The sequence below is a fragment of the Trachemys scripta genome, chromosome 10 (assembly GCF_013100865.1).
Source record: "Trachemys scripta elegans isolate TJP31775 chromosome 10, CAS_Tse_1.0, whole genome shotgun sequence".
NCBI lineage: Eukaryota > Metazoa > Chordata > Testudines > Emydidae > Trachemys > Trachemys scripta.
Window position 1 is genome coordinate 67,484,320 of NC_048307.1, and position 19,280 is coordinate 67,503,599.

Below are 19,280 nucleotides of genomic sequence, written 5' to 3' on the forward strand. Positions count from 1 at the left end.
AAAAGATCTCACAAAACTAAGTGACTGGGCAACAAAATGCAAATGAAATTTAATGTGGATAAATGTAAAGTATTGCACAATGGAAAAAATAACCCCAACTATACATATAAGATGACTGGGGGCTAATTTAGCTACAACTAATCAGGAAAGAGATCTTGGAGTCATCCTGGATAGTTCTCTGAAGACGTCCACGCAGTGTGCAGCGGCAGTCAAAAAAGCGAACAGGATGTTAGGAATCATTAAAAAAGGGATAGAGAATAAGATGGAGAATATCTTATTACCCTTATATAAATCCATGGTATGCCCACATCTTGAATACTGCGTACAGATGTGGTCTCCTCATCTCAAAAAAGATATACTGGCATTAGAAAAAGTTCAGAGAATGGCAACTAAAATGATTAGGGGTTTGGAATGGGTCCCATATGAGGAGAGATTAAAGAGGCTAGGACTTTTCAGCTTGGAAAAGAGGAGACTAAGGGGGGATATGATAGAGATATATAAAATCACAAGTGGCATGGAGAAAGTGAATAAGGAAAAGTTATTTACTTGTTCCCATAATATAAGAACTAGGGGCCATCAAATGAAATAAACGGGCAGCAGGTTTAAAACAAATAAAAGGAAGTTCTTCTTCACACAGTGCACAGTCAACCTGTGGAACTCCTTGCCGGAGGCGGTTGTGAAGGCTAGGACTATAATAGGGTTTAAAAGAGAACTAGATAAATTCATGGTGGTTAAGTCCATTAATGGCTATTAGCCAGGATGGGTAAGGAATGGTGTCGATAGCCTCTGTTTGTCAGAGGGTGGAGATGGATGGCAGTAGAGAGATCACTTGATCATTACCTGTTATGTTCACTCCATCTGGGGCTCCTGGCATTGGCCACTGTCGGTAGACAGGAGACTAGGTTGAATGGACCTTTGGTCTGACTCAGTATGGCCATTCTTATGTTCTTATATAACCTTTGAATTGCTTATCACAGGGGTCAGCAACCTTCAGCACACAGCCCATCAGGGTAATCCACTGGCGGGCCGTGAGACATTTTGTTTAAGTTGACCATCTGCAAGCATGGCCCACCGCAGTTCCCAGTGGCCATGGTTTGCTGTTCCCAGCCAATGGGAGCTGCAGCGGGCTGTGCCTGTGGACGGTCAACATAAACAAAATGTCTCACGGCCCGCCAGCAGATTACCCTGATGGGCCGCATGCTGAAGGTTACTGACCCCTGGCTTAATATCATATGGCTTATATTGCTTTTTTTTCTTTCTTTTTTTTTTTTTTTTTTAAAAACTTTTAAAAAAGCAACTTGTGACCCTGATATTTTTTTCCTTTTCACTCATGGGCATGTTCATATGCTAGAGGCAGATGTGGCAAATAAGTTCCAAGAAGAGAATTACGGCATATTAATGTCACTGCTTAGAAAATTCCAACTTTTAATTTTACTAGGGTTACAAATTACAGTGATCTGCCTTTTCAAATAATTTATTAAATCAAATGGTACAAAATGTGATTTCAAGGCACATAGGGCACATTTTTAAAGTGGTGCACAAAGTTGTTTTAGAAAGCTACGTAAAGTTAATTTTTTTTCATTAATTTTTTTATGATGAACTAATCTCTCTTGTGATTTTACATACCCTCACCTGTTTTCACAGATAAAGTACATCCACTGAAACCAAAAGAAGAGTAAATTGACTTCACACAATATCAGCAGTAATTGCTCCCCTATGGCCAAAATGTTATCTGCATCACCACACTGATGGTTGGCAACGTGATCTGGTATTACTAGCATAAAAGAGTTTACCTCATCATGCACCAAATCAGAAAGAAACAAAAAGTGTTAAATCTCCCAATTTGACAAAAGAAGTACCTACTAAAGTCAGCTCATTCAATCATCTAATATGTGGTTTTAAATTGATGCAATAACATTTGAATAATTTCTGCTAATACTATTAGCCTAGATATTATAAGCTGTGAGTATTTAATATTCAGTAGTCTAAATTGTATAAGCAAACTTTTGATGATTTATTATGTAAGAGAATATATACATTTTAGACCTTTAAAGAGGAGACATTTTAGCAGTATATCAAAACTCCTCCTAATCTGTCAGCAATTTAAAGTTCACGTGAAAAAAAGCTTTTTTTTTTTTTTTAGGAACACAAGTAAATTAGAAATGAATGAAGAGGTTTGAGAGCCACATGCAGTTTACTCTGGTTTGTGTATGCCCCTGTGAGAGGGCACCTGCCCCACACTGGGCTCTAAAGGGTTAATAAAGCCCTAGGGAGGCTGTGCAGGAGCCAGCCAATCAGAGAAGGGCTGAAGGGAGCAGCCAAGCAGGACCATATAAAAAGGGAGCTATAGGGCAGAGAAGGGCAGTTCTCTGCTGGGAGCCCAGGGAGGAAGGACTGTGTCTCTGTAGGGCTGAGAGACCTGCCAGCACCCTGGACAGAGCAGTGCTATTAGCAGGGACCAGAGGAGTGAGAGACATCTTCTGGCTGGCTGCTGGGGTTTTTAGGCTGAGGTCCTGAGGCAAGGGCAAAGAGGATGCTGGGGCCACAGGGAAGTGGCCAGATAATTCACTGTAGTAGTCACTAAGGGAAATGGCTGAACAGCAGACTGCAGATTCCCGGAGGGCTGTGTCGCTGAAGAGGACACCACAGTCCTTGGAGAGACGTAGGTCCTAGAGCAGGAGTGACGGCAGTGAGGCACCACCCAAAGAGGGCACACTAACATGCAGACCCAATTCCCATGACAGCCAGCAGGAGGTGCCAGAGTGGTGAGTGAACCCTGTTACAACCCCTTATTACTATAGGAATAACACATGACTGTATGTGCTATGCTAAAATAGGACATTGATTATTTTTATTTCCATTTACAATAACGTGGGTAATAGGCAGGCAATAACAGCTCCCACTACCACTTTTTTTTTTAAATCGCCTAACAATTTTTTATATAAGTTGTTACTGTATCTACCTTGGTATTTGCCTTTTAACCAGTATAATAATTAGGTCAGATAGCTGATTCCTTATTGAGCCATCCCTGGATATGTATACGTAACCACCCCCGAAGAGTTACTGCACAGGCATTCAATGCAATTTAGATATTACAAGAGATTCACCTTTGGGCTAGAGCAATTTTCAGTTTGTCATTCTCACTTTTCAGATGTGCATCAGCAGAGCCACCATGAGATGCCTTCTCGTCATCTGTTCCATTTATGCTGGATGCCCGAGTAGAAGATGGTGTTTCACGTCCAGATTCCTGCAGCACAATCCACAAATGAGTGCTAACACAAAATCGTGGAAATGTAGGGCTGGAAGGGACCTCACACGTTTATCAAGTCCAGGCCCCTGTGCTGAGGCAGGACCACATAAACATAGACCATCCCTCACAGGTGTTTGTCCAACCTGTTCTTAAAAATCTTCAGAGCGGGGGATTCCACAATCCCCTTGGAAGCCTATTCCAGAGCTTAACTACCCTTATAGTTAGAAAGTTTGTCCTAGTAACTAACCTAAGTCTCCCACGCTGTAGAGTATGTCCATTACTTCTTGTCTTGCCTTTAGTGGACATGGAGAACAATTGATCTCTGAGTCTATCCTCTTTATAACAGCCCTTAACATATTTGAAGACTCATCAGACCCTCTTCAATCTTCTTTTTCAAGAGTAAGCATGCCCATGTGACCCAGAAACCTCTTGGTGCCAACTGGCAGAGGGCACAAGGATGTTTATAGAGTTTTACCAGGATCCCCTGTGGCAGATGTATGTATATCAAATTTACCAGAAGGTGACGTGAGGTATATACCAAGAACCAAGAGCCCACGGGTCATCATCATAATTGTGAAATATATGTATGCATAATGTTTAAGGAATTATGTATCGGTACTGAAAATTTTCATCGTAAGGTATGTGAGTTAAAGCATGTCACCAGAAGGTGATAAACAAGCTTCTGTCATATAGGAGGGAAAAAAAGACGTTTCTCTCTCTCTGGCTGCTCATGCGTCTATTCTGTATTGTCTGCTTTGCAGTGGAGGCCTATTTGCAATACTGAGCCTGATGCTAAGCAGAAGATTGCAGATTCAACAAGAGAGGAAAGCTGCAGGAAAAAACAAAAAGAGCATGAGGGTATCCTGTTTACAAGTAAAAACAATGGATGTTTGGGGCATAACTGGGGGTACTGAGGTACATTCCAGATCCTTCACCAAGGAGACAAACTGTCAGCGTGTTCTGCATTATGAAAGGAGGGTCATGGCCAACCTGGTTGGAAAATACTGCAAAGACTTTGGATGAGCTCACACTAAGGGCAGGTAGTAATGAGGAGCTTTGCAATCCTGGGAACCCCCAGGGAAGCGTGTCTCCGTTTTTTTAAAACTTTTCCTCATATATCAGGCTTTCTAACCCATTTATTATTTTTGTTGCTGTCCTCTGGACTCTCTCCAATTTATCCACATCCTTCCTGAAGTGTGGTGCCCAGAACAGCACGCAGCACTCCAGCTGTGCCTCACCAGTGTCAAGTAGAGTGGGACATTACCTCCAAGGTCTTACAAATGATACTCCTGTTAATGTACCCTAGAATGATATTAGCCTTTTTTGCAACTGCATCACAGTTTTGACTCAATTTGTGACCTACTGTAACCCCCAGAATCCGCACTACCACCTAGCCAGTTATTCCCCATTTTGAAGTTGTGCATTTAATTTTTCCTTCCCAACTGTAGTAGTTGGCACTTCTCTTTACTGAATTTCATCTTGTTGATTTTATACAAATTCTTCAATTTGTCAAGGTCATTTTTAATTCTAGTCCTGTCCTCCAAAGTGCTTGCAACCCCTCTCGGCTTGATGTCATCTGCAAATTTTAGAAGCCTACTCTCCACTCCATTATCCAAGTAACTAATGAAAATACTGAATAGTACCAGACCCAGTGGGAACCCACTAGAAATGCCCTCTCAGTTTGACAGCAAACTACTGATAACTACCTCTGAACAGTCTTTCAACCAGCTGTGCACCTTATACTAATTTTATCTAGACCACATTTCCCTAGTTTGCTTATGAGCATGTCAAAAGCCATACTAAAATCAAGATAAATAACATCTACTTCTTCCCCCTATCTACTAAGCCAGTAACCCTGTCAAAGAAGGAAATTAGGTAGTTTGGCATGATTAGTTCTTGAAAAATCCATGCTGGCTATTCCTTATAACCCTATTATCCCTCTGGGTACTTACAAACTGATTGTTTCATAATTGGTTTCAGTATCTTTCCAGGTATCAAAGTTAGGTTGACTGGTCTATAATTGCCCCACACAAGTATCAGAGGGGTAGCCGTGTTGGTCTGAATCTGTAAAAAGCAACAGAGGGTCCTGTGGCACCTTTGAGACTAACAGAAGTATTGGGAGCATAAGCTTTCATGGGTAAGAACCTCACTTCTTCAGATGCAAGGCCCAGAAGAAGTGAGGTTCTTACCCACGAAAGCTTATGCTCCCAGTACTTCTGTTAGTCTCAAAGGTGCCACAGGACCCTCTGTTGCCCCACACAAAGCATCTTTGTTTCCCTTTTAAAACACATGCCTACTTCCCCCTCCCTCCCCCCAAAAAAGCTCAGTGTCACTGAAAGGAAGTAAGCATTTACTTTTGTGACATAACATAGTAGGTATGTGACACAAAATGCAATGGCAGATTGCCTGGCATGGCCTATTTGAGGTAATGCTGTTGTCTGGGATGCCACTGTTTGTGACCCAGATAAAGAAGTAAAAAAAGTTTCTCTTTTTGTCAATCAAAATGCAGTCCTATCTTTATCTTCACATTGACTTTATCGGTACAAGTAAATATAGGTATCATAAGAGGTCACATTATATACCATGTCACGTTATATATTTGCACTAAGCAAGAATATTTCTGATTCCCTTTAAGTAATGACAGATCGCTCCTTACCTGAGCCTAGCGATACCACCAGTGTGCACCAGTAGCCACTGGGACTGGTGAGTAGTGACCCTGACATCTGTGCTATTTGTAACCTTGTCCCATGTCAAATCAGTGAGACCAGGAAATAAAGACCAGTCTCTTACCAGCTCTCACATGCATCACATCTTTATGGCATACTAGACTAACACATACTGCAACAGTAGAGGTAATATTTAGAGAAGAACATTTAAAACATAGAACAGTAATAAAAAACTATCACAATGAAGTGCCCTGGGGGCAAAAGGCAGCCTCTTTTCAAAGAGAAAAAATATAATGATTTACAAAATTGTAGTTCGCAAAATTTTCCAGAAGAATATTTTAAAATCAGTTTAAGCTACTAGAGCAAAGAAACACTACTGGAAGTTGTGAAATAAAAAACAACAAAAAAAAAAATGACTTTCCTACTCCCAAGAGATTAACATCACACACTTTTTAGCAGTGTCAGTTAGCTTCCTTTGCTTTACATTAGACTCAATGGCCACGGTGTTTTTTTTTGTTTTTTTTTTTTTTTTAAAAGCATCTAATCTCAGGCTTCTAAGTCTGGTGTAGGGACCTAAACAAGGGGACTGATTTTCAGAAGAAATGAACACTAAGTAGTTCTCACTGATGTCATAAAGGCACTTCTGATTGTGCAGTTGAAGTAATCGCTAAATAGAAGTTATTCTAACTTTCCTCCAAAGCAACACTTTTATGCAAAACACAATGAATGAGTTCCTATTAAACAAGGATTAATTCTTAGCTAGCTGTAGACTTCATGGAATTATAATGAATTATTGTAAGGGACTATGACAAAGCTTGTGATAGAATATGTTGAAATCAAGTTTTAACAAAAACAATCAACAGTGGGTATAGTGGCGTCTTTCTAAACTAAACTGTCCCAGACAGAACGAGGAGTACTTGTGGCACCTTAGAGACTAACAAACTTATTTGGGCATAAGCTTTCGTGGGCTAAACCCCACTTCATCAGATGCATGGAGTGTAAAATACAGTAGGAATATTACACACACACACACACACACAAAACATGAAAAGATGGGGGTTGCCATACCAACTCTAACGAGACAAATCAATTAAGGTGGGCTATTATCAGCAGGAGAAAAAACACTTTTATAGTGATAATCAGGATGGCCCATTTCAAACAGTTGACAAGAAGGCGGGGGAGAAAGCAGGGCCGGCTCCAGGCACCAGCTTACCAAGCAAGTGTTTGGGGCGGCCCCTCCGGAGAGGGGCGGCACGTGTGGCAATTCGGCGGACGGTCCCTCACTCCTGCTCAGAACGAAGTACCTTCCCCCGAATTGCCGCCGCAGATCGTGATCGTGGCTTTTTGTTGTTGTTTGTTTGTTTGTTTGTTTGGCTGCTTGGGGTGGCCAAAACCCTGGAGCCGGCCCTGGGTGAAAGTAGAAATAGGGACTTACCGGTACGGGGCTGGGTTGGGGCCAGCTCTGGCTCTCAGAAGGGGCGGGGCCTCAGGCAAAAGGGGCGGGGATGGAGGGATCAGAGCCAGCCCAAGCCTGCCTTGTACCGGTAAGTGCCCTCCCCCTCCCCCGCTGGGGTAGCAGCAGCAGCTGGGGGCTCCGGCAGTAGTTTAAAGGGCCCAGGGCTCGGCCGCTGCTAAAGCCCCAGCCCTTTAAACCACTGCCGGAGACCGTGGCTGCCGCTGCTACCCCAGGGCTCCGGCAGCAGGGCTCCGGGGGCTATTTAAAGGGCCCGGGATTCCCCTGCCTCTACCGCCCTGGGCCCTTTAAATAGCCGCTGGAGCCTGCTGGAGCCCTGGGGTAGCAGTGGCAGCCTGGGGCTCCAGCAGCAGTTTAAAGGGCCGGGGCCATAGAGGCAGCAGGAGCACCAGGCCCTTTAAATAGCCCCCGGAGCCCCACCACTACTCCAGGGCTCTGGGGGCTATTTAAAGGGCCCAGGACCCCCCTGCTTCTACCATTAAATAACCCCCGGAGCCTGGCTACCACTACCCCTGGGCTCCAGCAGCGGGGCTCTGGCAGCAATTTAAAGGACCTGAGGCTCCAGCCGCTGCTGGGACCCCAGGCCCTTTAAATTGCCGCCTGGGGAAGCCGGGCTGCCCAGGTACAGGGCACTGGCTCTTGCCGCTTACTTTCACCTCTGCAAGAAGGTGTGAGTAACAGTAGGGGGGAAATAGCATGGGGAAATAGTTTTTAATTTGTGTAATGACCCATCCACTCTCAGTCTTTATTCAAGCCTAATTTAATGGTGTCCAGTTTGCAAATTGACATACAGACCTAAAGTTGCAATTCTTCAACAACAAAAACTTCAAAAACAGACTCCAATGAGAAACTGCAGAACAGGAATTAATTTGCAAACTGGACACCATTAAATTAGGCTTGAATAAAGATGGAGTGGACGGCTCATTACACAAACTAAAAACTATTTTCCTGTGCTAATTTTTCCCTCTACTGTTACTCACACCTTCTTGTCAACTGTTTGAAATGGGCTATCCTGATTATCACTACAAAAGTTTTTTTCTCCTGCTGATAATAGCTCACCTTAATTGATTTGTCTTGTTAGAGTTGGTATGGCAAACCCCATCTTTTCATGTTCTCTCTGTGTGTGCGAGTGTGTGTTTATGTATCTATCTATCTTCCTACTGTATTTTCCACCCCATGCATCTGACGAAGTGGGTTTTAGCCCACGAAAACTTATGCCCAAATAAATTCGTTAGTCTCTAAGGTGCCACAAGTACTCCTCGTTCTTTTTGCTGATACAGACTAACACGGCTACCACTCTGAAACCTGTCCCAGACAGGTGTACTCCATGGACATACATTATAAACTCCCTTTCCACCAGTCACTGTAAGGGATGGTAAAGCCTTACCTGCAGACAAACTATAGTTACCCAACATCTATGAATCACCAAACTTGGATAATGAAATACATGAGAACTCAAACTACACTATCTACATGACATTGTACAAATTGATCTCTAACACAGCCCCAACCACACACAAAAATGAGTTGGGCGACTGGCACAAGCAAGCGTTACAACAGATTCTATTTATTGATTGCTGAAATACTGCAGTGAGGCAAAGTCCTCAGTGACCACCACAATGAAGAACTATGTCAAAGAATATATAGATGACCTTGTTATTTTTAAAAATTATTATAACTCAGTAAATTCCTGAAAAGACTATTATATTTAAATGAGAAAGAGAAGGAGAGAGAGCACACAAGAAAAAGAATATTCCTCCGGCAATGTTAAAGACCAGTAGTTAACAATGATATTTAACCATCTTCTTTGTTGACACTTTAAACTAGCTGCCAGAAGCAGGTATATTGCACTGTTGAAGCTAGTCTCAAATCATTTTTCCTCCATGTGCGTGTGTATATATATATATACACAATATATAGACAGAGTACAGAAAAGTGACTTACTTGGGAATGATTGCTTGAGGTCTCAATTTTCTCTTGAGATCTGTCTCTTGCTAGTTTGGCAGCTTCTTTTACTTCCTGGAATTTCTCTGCAAACTGACAAATGCATGAAGTATATTTATTAAAATTATTTAGGACACATTAACTGTTCAGAATAGTATCTTTATATGGTTTCTTTGTAGTCTGCAAAATCCCATAACCATACAATCGCTTATGGCAATTTTTAAATTTTAGATATGAAACATTAAGTGTGTGCTTGATTTGAATTAGAAACAGATTCCCTTAAAAGGGATGGTAGTTACTGTTTTGAAAGCAGGGCAATATCTCCATAGTTTCTTTAGAAATTACTAATAAAAGTCTGGGGGAAAAAGTGAACGTGATTTTTTTTTAAATGTTCATCATTTATTGAAGTTTGAGGATAAAAGATGTAGGTTTAGATTAAGGGTTATCAAATGTCTTTTGTTCTGAAGGGAAAGGCAACTGAAGGAAAGAATATAAATGAGCTTGAGAGACATTTGGGGGATTGAGGACAGGGTGTCATAAAGGAACAGGAAGGTGAAATTAAGGTAACCTCTCCACCCCAAAAAATAAAGCAGGAATGTGGGAGCAAATGGTCTCTCTCTTAAAAGTCTTATTACCTTATGGCTGATAAAAATAAAAATATTAGACAATGTTTGAAGACATAAAAGCTTTGGATGTTTCTGTTCACATAAAATGTTAATTCAAATCCCCAGGTAAAAATGCAGTAAAGGTTTTATAGTTAAATCTAAAGATGGGATTTTCAAAACCAAGTTCCAGTAGTCTTTGTACTTCCAAATTACCTTGGTGCTTTTGAAAGGCCCATCCTAAGGCCTTATAAATCAAAGGCCTCATTCTGCTGTTTTGGTCTTATATGCAAACCCCAATCATTAACACAACCATTTAATTTTGTGGATCCTGCCCCAAAAAACACAGTTTCAAGAAGTGGGGAAGGGAGGCATTTAAATAAAAAGTATTCAGTATGAGGGAGGGTGTCTGTAACACTTTGACTGTGTCTTTCACTTCTACCAAAGGCAGTTCAAACTTACATGAATTTATTGTAGAGAAATTTCTAATATTGGAAAGGGAAGACAACATGAAACTTGCTCAACGGTCAGCCATATTGCCTTCCAGACAGGTATATTTCCCTCCCTAAATAGCATCCAAGATGTAGAAGCCACCTTTTATTACTTCAGTGTAGCTCATTCCCCCTCCTTCCAACAGTGATTTTTTTTAAAATCACCTGAATAGATCAATTTATTAAGTACCTCTCCACTGAAACAACTGGGCATGGCAGAGTGATGGTTGAGAATATATATAATGAAAAACAACTAAAACACAACAGAATTGGGTTTGTTTAGTTTGGAAAAGAGAAGACTGAGAGGGGACATGATAACAGTTTTCAGGTATCTAAAAGGGTGTCATAAGGAGGAGGGAGAGAACTTGTTCACCTTAGCCTCTAAGGATAGAACCAGAAACAATGGGTTTATACTGCAGCAAGGGAGGTCTAGGTTGGACATTAGGAAAAAGTTCCTAACTGTCAGGGTGGTTAAACACTGGAACAAATTGCCTAGGGAGGTTGTGGAATCTCCGTCTCTGGAGATATTTAAGAGTAGGTTAGATAAATGTCTATCAGGGATGGTCTAGACAGTATTTGGTCCTGCCATGCGGGCAGGGGACTGGACTCGATGACCTCTCGAGGTCCCTTCCAGTCCTATAATCTATGAAAAAAAAAAAATTCAAATGTGAAAAAAATTACACTTACACTAAAATCCAGGAACAGAAGAGAGAACTATATGCGAGAAAGGGACAAGGGAAGAGTTAGCAGGGGGAAAAAGGGTTGTCACAATAAAAATATATCTTGAAAAGAAAGATGTCTAAAGGAGGGGAGGGATGGACTGAGATGGATTATAAAGAGGGAGTACCAAAGGGAAATCTCAGTCATCTGTGAAGTACAATGGTGATATCCCTAAAAAGTGAGTGTCAAAACAAAAGTACCCCTCAGGAAGAAGGTCAAAAGAGGCACAAATATAGCCGTGGACTACACCAATAATAAAACCACATGATTCAATTCTTCAAAATTATATCAAGTCTATCCAAAGCCATTACAATGGTTAGCACTCAGCACTTTCATCACACATTCCATCCAAAGATCTCAAAGTTCTTGCACACATTCATGAATTTGGTCACACAACAACTCTATCAGGTAAGTAAGTACCGTCACCTCAAATTTACAAGGATGGTAGCTGAGGCAGAGAGAGAGATGACTTGTTCAAGACCACACAGGGATTTGATATATGCTTCAGCAGCTGACACATTTATTATGGGGTTCTTACACCTTTCTCTGGTAGTGCCCATTGTCAGAGACAGGATACTGGACTATCCTGAACAACATTATATTACATATACACATATTCTATTATATATACACACACACATACATGAACATGGAGATTGCTGCTAGAACATTGGAAGATTAGTTTTATCGATTACCATAATTCAGCTCTTACACAAGCCTAGAAAAAATTATATCAGTAGTTAACACATTATATAAAACACACACACAGTGAGTGGAAATTACCATGCAACATATGTCATCGTAGGATTCCATTGGATGGGCATGCATGTGCTTAAAGCCAAGGGGAATTTCAGATATAATATAGAGAGGGTTGTGAATATGATCTGTGAAGGTACATATGAAAACACTGAACTACAGAGTCCAGCCACCTTCAGCTGGAGTTGCATATGAAAAGAGTTTACTATTTGAGGGAACGTACAGGTAGTATATATGTGATTCAACTATATCTGTAGACGTATAAAATTCACTGAATACAACTGCACTTATGTTTTGTCCTTGAGTCATGAAACCCTAACCTTTCTAGGTAAAATACATTTTATGTTGCAACTGTTGTTAGACCAAAACATCTATAACAACAAGATTATTTCTAGCATATTGTGTCAAAAATAAGCTCCAAACTTGGGTATCTTTAAGTCAGAATACAGTTTATATTAATGTTATATTGAGTCGCTCTCTTACAATAAATCTTCTGTATCAAAATTCCTATGAGTCTAAGTGCACTAGAAAAAAAGATGAAAAACTGGAAAAAAGTAATCTTTCAAATTTGATTTCTGAAACTATCCTCATAATGGACACAGATGACCGCTCTGAAAAATGTGTGCTGTGAAGAGAACATTTTCCACAGTTCAATATAAAAACATTATATGTGAATATATGAAACATCCTCCCCCATTCTTTAAAATACACCTCTACCCACATATAATGTTGTCCTAGGGAGCCAAAAAATCTTACCGTGTTATAGGTGAAACCGCGTTATATTGAATTTGCTTTGATCCGCCGGAGTGCGCAGTCCCGCCCCCCCGGGAGCGCTGCTTTACTGCATTATATCCGAATTCATGATATATCGGGTCACGTTATATCAGGGTAGAGGTGTATAATCAACAATGATCTCAGTCTAGTTGTGTGATTTTTAGTCAAGGCTAAAGTTTACTAATAAATTTTATTTAAATAAATGCGCTTCTAGCAGCAAAGAGCAACAAAGGAATTGTCCACCAACTTAAAAGGACATCTTCACTTTAAAAACAAACAGTCACATTTCTGAATTATTTTTACTCACTATTGTGGCTAGAGTTAAAGGTTATTGTAACTGAAATTATAATGAAAAATATTCTCTATTTGTTCAGTTTGTTACTTTATGCATTTCTTAGCCTTCAGTCCATAAACAGTTTTGCTGTTTCCTCTTTAGAAATGTCTTTTTTTCTGCCTAATTTATACCTGTTGGATTCCACTAAACAATCTCTGCTTTTCACTGTTCGATAGGTGCACTTAGCTCTTGTGAGAAATGAAAGACTTACACCTGACTGCTCTTCTAACTATGTAGCCATTGTAGTGGCAGACTAAACTTCTGCACCATTTCCAGTGCCAATTGCTACATCGGCAACAGACAAGACGTTTCTGAGGGAGGTTACAGAGTGTCTATAGAACTTCTGTGGCATTGGTAATGCATGTATCCCCAATCCACTGTTGGCTGCAGAATCACAGGGATCCTATTTTCTGAGAATTGTTAATATATTATGCCCCCTGGCCACCGCCCATTGGTATTAAAACCCGTGTGTCACTTCTGTGATCTGACCAGGCCATGAGACATTAAACCAGCATAACAGCTGGTTGTTTTTAATGTGTACTTTGTAATTAAAATGGTTAATTGTAAGCTTAGTAAGATCCTACTAAATATATTTTTAAACAAAGAAATCTAAGGAGTGAGAGAGATTTTCTAGAGAGTGGAGGTATGTTTAGTTATTTAAAGTCTTTCAAAAAGTTGCCTCATTCCTCATCCGCACTCTTCTTTTCCCCTAATGCCACTACTGTAGCTATTTCAAATGAACTCTTTTGGGCTGACAAACCTATCCAAAATTAGCAAAGGAAGGGAGAAAGGGAAAACAGCAACTAATCGTTGCTGCAGGTTTGAAAGTACATTTCAGAGCCAGCCCCAGCTTCTGCAGCCAGTTATGAATTATATATGACATCTCACAGCACTCCAGCAAACTATGGGCACAGGCTGCATGAAAGGAAGGATTTGTTGCTACCAAATCTTGACAAGTGTTTTTGGGCTTGGGAAAGCGTAGCATACAAACGCTATATTTGGTTATGAATCTCCCCTGCTGATATTTAATGGGGAATTGAACGTGCGAAGAGGTGTCACATAATATGAATTATTTGAAAGTCACTTGAATCTGCAGATAGTCATCCACAGAAATATATATTTTAGTAGATGTTCCATTTTACATGTTTAGGTTTTACATTTCTGGTGTTACGTTTTATTCCTCCTAAGCACAAGTTGCGCCAGTGCCAGAGTTATAAACCAGCTGCCCCCCCCCGGGTTCCCCCCAACCAGTCTCATTTATATTTAATTGCCAGCTCATTTTGCAGGAAGCGCTTGGAAACTAGGCTGCATGAAATTTGCCATTTATGTTTTGTGAATGAGTTAAGATAATGGCCCACAATTAATGAGTGGCTCATTCTGGCGATTCTCTTTGATATACCAGGTTTCAGAGTAGCAGTCGTGTTAGTCTGTAGCCGCAAAAAGAACAGGAGTACTTGTGGCACCTTAGAGACTAACAAATTTATTAGAGCACAAGCTTTCGTGGGCTGCGGCCCACTTCTATATGCAGCCGAAGAAGTGGGCTGTAGCCCACGAAAGCTTATGCTCTAATAAATTTGTTAGTCTCTAAGGTGCCACAAGTACTCCTGGTTTTTTTTGATATACCAGTTCAGGGATGCCATGTCACGTCTCTATCATCAAATGGATTGGCAGAGAAGTTAGGAGAAACAGCAAATAATTCAATTAAAAAAAAAGCTCTGATGGGCGGAAGAAAGCCATTGCTAAAATATCACAACACACCTCACTATGGTTCTTTATGAAGTTACAAGCTTAGAAACTACTGGGCTGAAGGCAAAAACCTATTGCCAATAAGCTTCTGAGGCAAACAATTAAGCCCGAAGTAGTTACAAGAGAGCTGTATGTCAGGAAACAGGAACTGAAGCAGCCCTACAATAAGAACAACAAAATTATGCAGATGGCAAGAATATCAGATTCCAGACAAAGTAGCTGGCAATTTACACCAAAGCAATAGCTACACTATCCACCCCAAGCTCATATGACATAATCCATACCTGAAAACCTGTTTTACAGCAGGAACAAAAGATGGCTGAACAAAAGCAGAGGACAATGACTCTGTTTTTTGACAGCTAACCTAAGTCAGTGGCCACTGATAGGGTTGCCAACTTCTAATCACACAAAACCGAACTCTTGCCCCACCCCTTGCCCAGAGGCCCCGCCCCTGTTCACTACACACCCACACACCCCATTGCTCACTCTCTCTCACTCACTTTCACAGGGCTGGGGCAGCGAGTTGAGGTGCAGGAGGGGATGAGGGCTCTGGATGGGAGTGCAGGCTCTGGGGTGGGGCCAGAAATGAGGGGTTCAGGGTGCAGGAGGTGGTGAGGGCTCCAGCTCCAGGAGGGGGCTCCGGGCTAGGACCTATGGGTTTGGAATGTGGGAGGGGGCTCAGGGCTGGGGAGGGGGTGAGGGTGTGGGAGTGGGTGCAGGTTTCAGCGTGGGGTGGGAGATGAGGAGTTTGGGGTAAGGAGGGGGCTCAGGGCTGGGGCAGGGGGTTGGGGTGCAGGGCTCCAGCTGGGGGTGTGGGCTCTGGGATGCTGGAGGGGGCTGAGGTCTGGGACAGGCGGCTCCCGGAACCAGCTGGCTTGTCCAGCTTCTAGACAGAGGGACCGGGGGCTATGTGCGCATCCCTTGCCCGCAGGTGCCACCCCCACAGCTACCATTGGCCCCGATTCCCAGCCAGTGGGAGCTACGGAGCCGGCGCTCGGAGCGGGGGCAGCGCTCAAAGCCCCCTGGCCACACCTGTGGCTAGGAGCCAGACTTTAGCCCCGCTGCACCGCCAACCAGTCTTTTAGCGACCCGGTCAGCATTACTGACCCCAGAGCCGCCAGGGTCCCTATTCAACTGGGCATTCCGGTCAAAAACCCTAGACACTGACCCCAGTCATGTGACAGGTTTATTAAAAACTTTTGTAACTGTGGCCTATTGTCAGGAGATTGGGGCCAAGAAATAAAAAACAGTTTCTTATCAGGTTTCAGAGTAGCAGCCGTGTTAGTCTGTATCCGCAAAAAGAACAGGAGTACTTGAGGCACCTTAGAGACTAACAGATTTATTAGAGCATAAGCTTTCGTGGACTACAGCCCACTTTCCTGTCACCCTTTTATGACAAGGTCCATGCAAAAAAGTGTACATGCACGGGAGGAGTATATCCACACGCTCCATAACTCTACTGTGTTTCACAAATCAGGTGTGGAATCTTACGCTCTCTTTATTAAAAAGAGATAGGCCTATACGATGCTGGATTGGATAAGTGTTGTTTGGTTTAGGTATCAAAACTACGTGTGTGTGTTAGAAGGTGCCCAGTAAGGATTTTGTTGCCTCAGAAGACTGAAGTGCACTCGCTAGCAAGGGAGTTACCTGTGTTTTAACATTTTATAGAATTCAGTGGTATACCCTTCCAGCCCAGGACTTCTCCCTGATTTTAATGAAAAAATCACTTGCTGCCTACTGGTGAGAGCATTGGACTAGGACTCAGGAGACCAGATTTTATTCTCAGTTTGGCCACTGGCCCGCTGGGTGACCTTGGGTGAGTCACTTTTCCTCTGTGTCTCAGTTTCTCCATCTGAAAAGTGCTATGTAAGAGCTAGGTACTTTTATTATTTCTTCCTATGCTATTGGGCCATCAAGTACCTCCCTTTCACTCTGTCAGTCTGGGCATTTTACTATCTTGCAGTATGATTCCTCCCCAGTTCGTAGATCCTTTGGCAAACAGGGGAGCTGTCTTTTTTTTTTTATTGTTGTCAGTATTCTAATGCTATTTTCGCATTTTTAATCTCTTTGACTAAGTCTACATTATTAGACACATTGCTTCTGCAAAATTTGTTCCTCTAACTTTTCCCGGTTTTACCAATATCTTTTTTCCCTATAACTACGGCATGCTATAGTATGTCTCCTCATTACTGCTTTAAAGGCTTCCCATCTAGTTCCCCAGGTATATCCCATGAGCTATTGTCCTTAATATAATCATCAATGTGGTTTTCCATTTCATACACAAAGTCTGTGTCTTTTAACAATGTATTACTAAATATCCAGCTTTTATTAATCCTGAACTGGACTTTATTTTCATGAAGACAGGAACAGAGCCAGAGATATTCCATTCTAATATTAAGATTTCATGTAGGAAACCTTTTGATATTAAAATTAAATCTATTCTAGTATGTGGTTTTGGCAGTTTCAGAGAAAAAAAGCAAAATCCAAATCTCCATTGCGTCCTGTCCTTTATATACTAGTTCCAGCATTTGAGCTTCTTTAGATGGACCTTGTCTTGTTGGTAGTTTATCCCACATTGTGGTTAGACAGCTATTGAAGTCACCTGCCACTATTACCTTTGAATTCTGGACCATTACAATCACTCCAAAATTATTTCTGAAGAAAGGTATATTCCTCACTTGGTGCATAATTGTTACACGTTTGCCCTCTGCACACCCATCTGCCTTCTGAATAGGTTTTAATCCTTTTACATTCCCATTCTACTTAATACACACACCACTCTCTCATGGGAGCTGAAAAGATATTCCAAGGTACACATTCCTTTTAAGATTGATTCTTCTGTTTTGAGATAAGTTTCCTTAAGCATTGCCACAGATATGTTCTCCTTTTTTTAAAGCAGGTAATATTTTTTCGTTTTACTGGATGGTTTAGTCTTGTAACATTCCAGGAGAACCAGATTGTTATCAGGACACATTTCTAGTCACCCCACGAGCAAAAACAATTTTGCATGAACATTTTTGCAAATGTGAAATATTTGCAAAAAATGCAATGGTGTGGAAAATGCATGAACTCAGTAAGACCAACTTAATAAAAACAAGTTCATGTAGAATTCAGTCACGCAACTGACTGAAAGTAAACACATCACATCCAACAGGCTTTTCCTTTCCCTACAACGGTCAGTCTTCTTTCAGATCCAAGAAGTAGCTTTTAAAATTTCAACACTAGTACCTCTCAAACCAAAACATGCAAGAAGACAGAGGGAGATTAATGGAGACTGTTTGGAATGCCCAAGGACATGATATTTGGTTAACCGATAGAACAGTGCCAATAAGGGCGGCGTGTTCATGCTTAAAACATCAACTATGAGTTAGATAAGTACCTTCTTTTATTTTGTGAACAAACATTCTGGTTGCTTGACTTGCGTTTGCAAAGTATTAATTGAATCACTGCGAGAGCGTATTGTTTACACTACTAGTTATTTATTACCAGAGTTGGCTGGATATTTTACAAGCCTTCATTGTAACCAAGCCCTGCTCTGCAGACAAGTGACATGGGGGAGCTAGAACTACAATCCTCAGCCCTCTGTTCCAAAATCACAGGCCTACACCAGCTGAAATAAAGGAGAACTTTCCTTTATAGTCACTTGTAAAGTCCCCTTAACATCAAAGGGACAGCCACTATGGGTCAAAGTCACTCATCAACACCCAAACCAGTCCACCGCTACACTACATTCAAGGCCATATGTACTTCATAGGAAGACAATTTTGGATTCTAGATAAGCTTATTAGTTGGATGTCACTGCTAAAATGATAAAGACTTCACTGCAATATAAATGTAGAGTTAAACATGCATCGGCAGCCTAACTTTGGCATTTTTTGACATTTTAGTGCTTCACTTTGTATCCTTAATGTTCTTTTAATGTAGCTTTTGTATAAAATTAGCATGTAGTCTAGGAAAAGAGATGCCAAGAAACTGCTTAGACTGTATTTGAGAACATCTAAAAAACTAAGCTTCAAAATTTTATAGCCTTTTGTTTTTATAGAGGGCCACAAGTGATCAAATTAAAATGTATCCTTGTGTCAGTGAACTTTTGTAAACCTTCACTGAGGCTCTATAAGCAACCGCTGGATAGTTAAGAGTTTAACAACTTGTATGTAGAGAAGAAGAATTAATGAGCTGCCAAGAAATTCAGTTTGTGAGACTCCTACCAGATTGGTACCGACAGTGCAGCAGTTCCTTAACTCACAAGAACCACCCCAACTGCTGTTTCAGAAATAAAAGGAGCCCCGTTACCTTTGTTAGCTGCTGTTCGGAGGAAAAACCCAAACCAAACACAGTGTTTGCTCTGCTGTCTGCCCACTGACCAAACTTCTGCGATGTTTTCGTAAAGGTCATATTAGGTGTGATTGTGCTGTTTATAATCACCTGTTTTAAAAAAGTTTAAAAAATAATTAGATACAGAAGCAACATCTGAAATGCATATTCTAGCATCATTACTCAGAATGATTAGCAGGTTCCCAATC

At 41.3% G+C, this 19,280-nt stretch overlaps 1 protein-coding gene across 4 annotated transcripts in view; it reads right to left on the reverse strand.

Annotated features, from left to right (window-relative positions):
- HOMER2 (homer scaffold protein 2) overlaps positions 1-19,280 on the reverse strand; it is a 114,748-nt gene that overhangs the window by 22,083 nt on the left and 73,385 nt on the right. For 3 of the 4 annotated variants that reach the window (XM_034783863.1, XM_034783866.1, XM_034783864.1), the window contains exons 3-5: positions 19,051-19,182; positions 9,335-9,427; positions 3,108-3,247 (exon numbers count right to left, since the gene is read on the reverse strand). In XM_034783863.1, coding sequence (XP_034639754.1) covers positions 3,108-3,247; positions 9,335-9,427; positions 19,051-19,182 — 365 coding nt within the window. The remainder of the gene's footprint in view (positions 1-3,107; positions 3,248-9,334; positions 9,428-19,050; positions 19,183-19,280) is intronic. The other variant, XM_034783865.1, reaches the window with a different exon arrangement.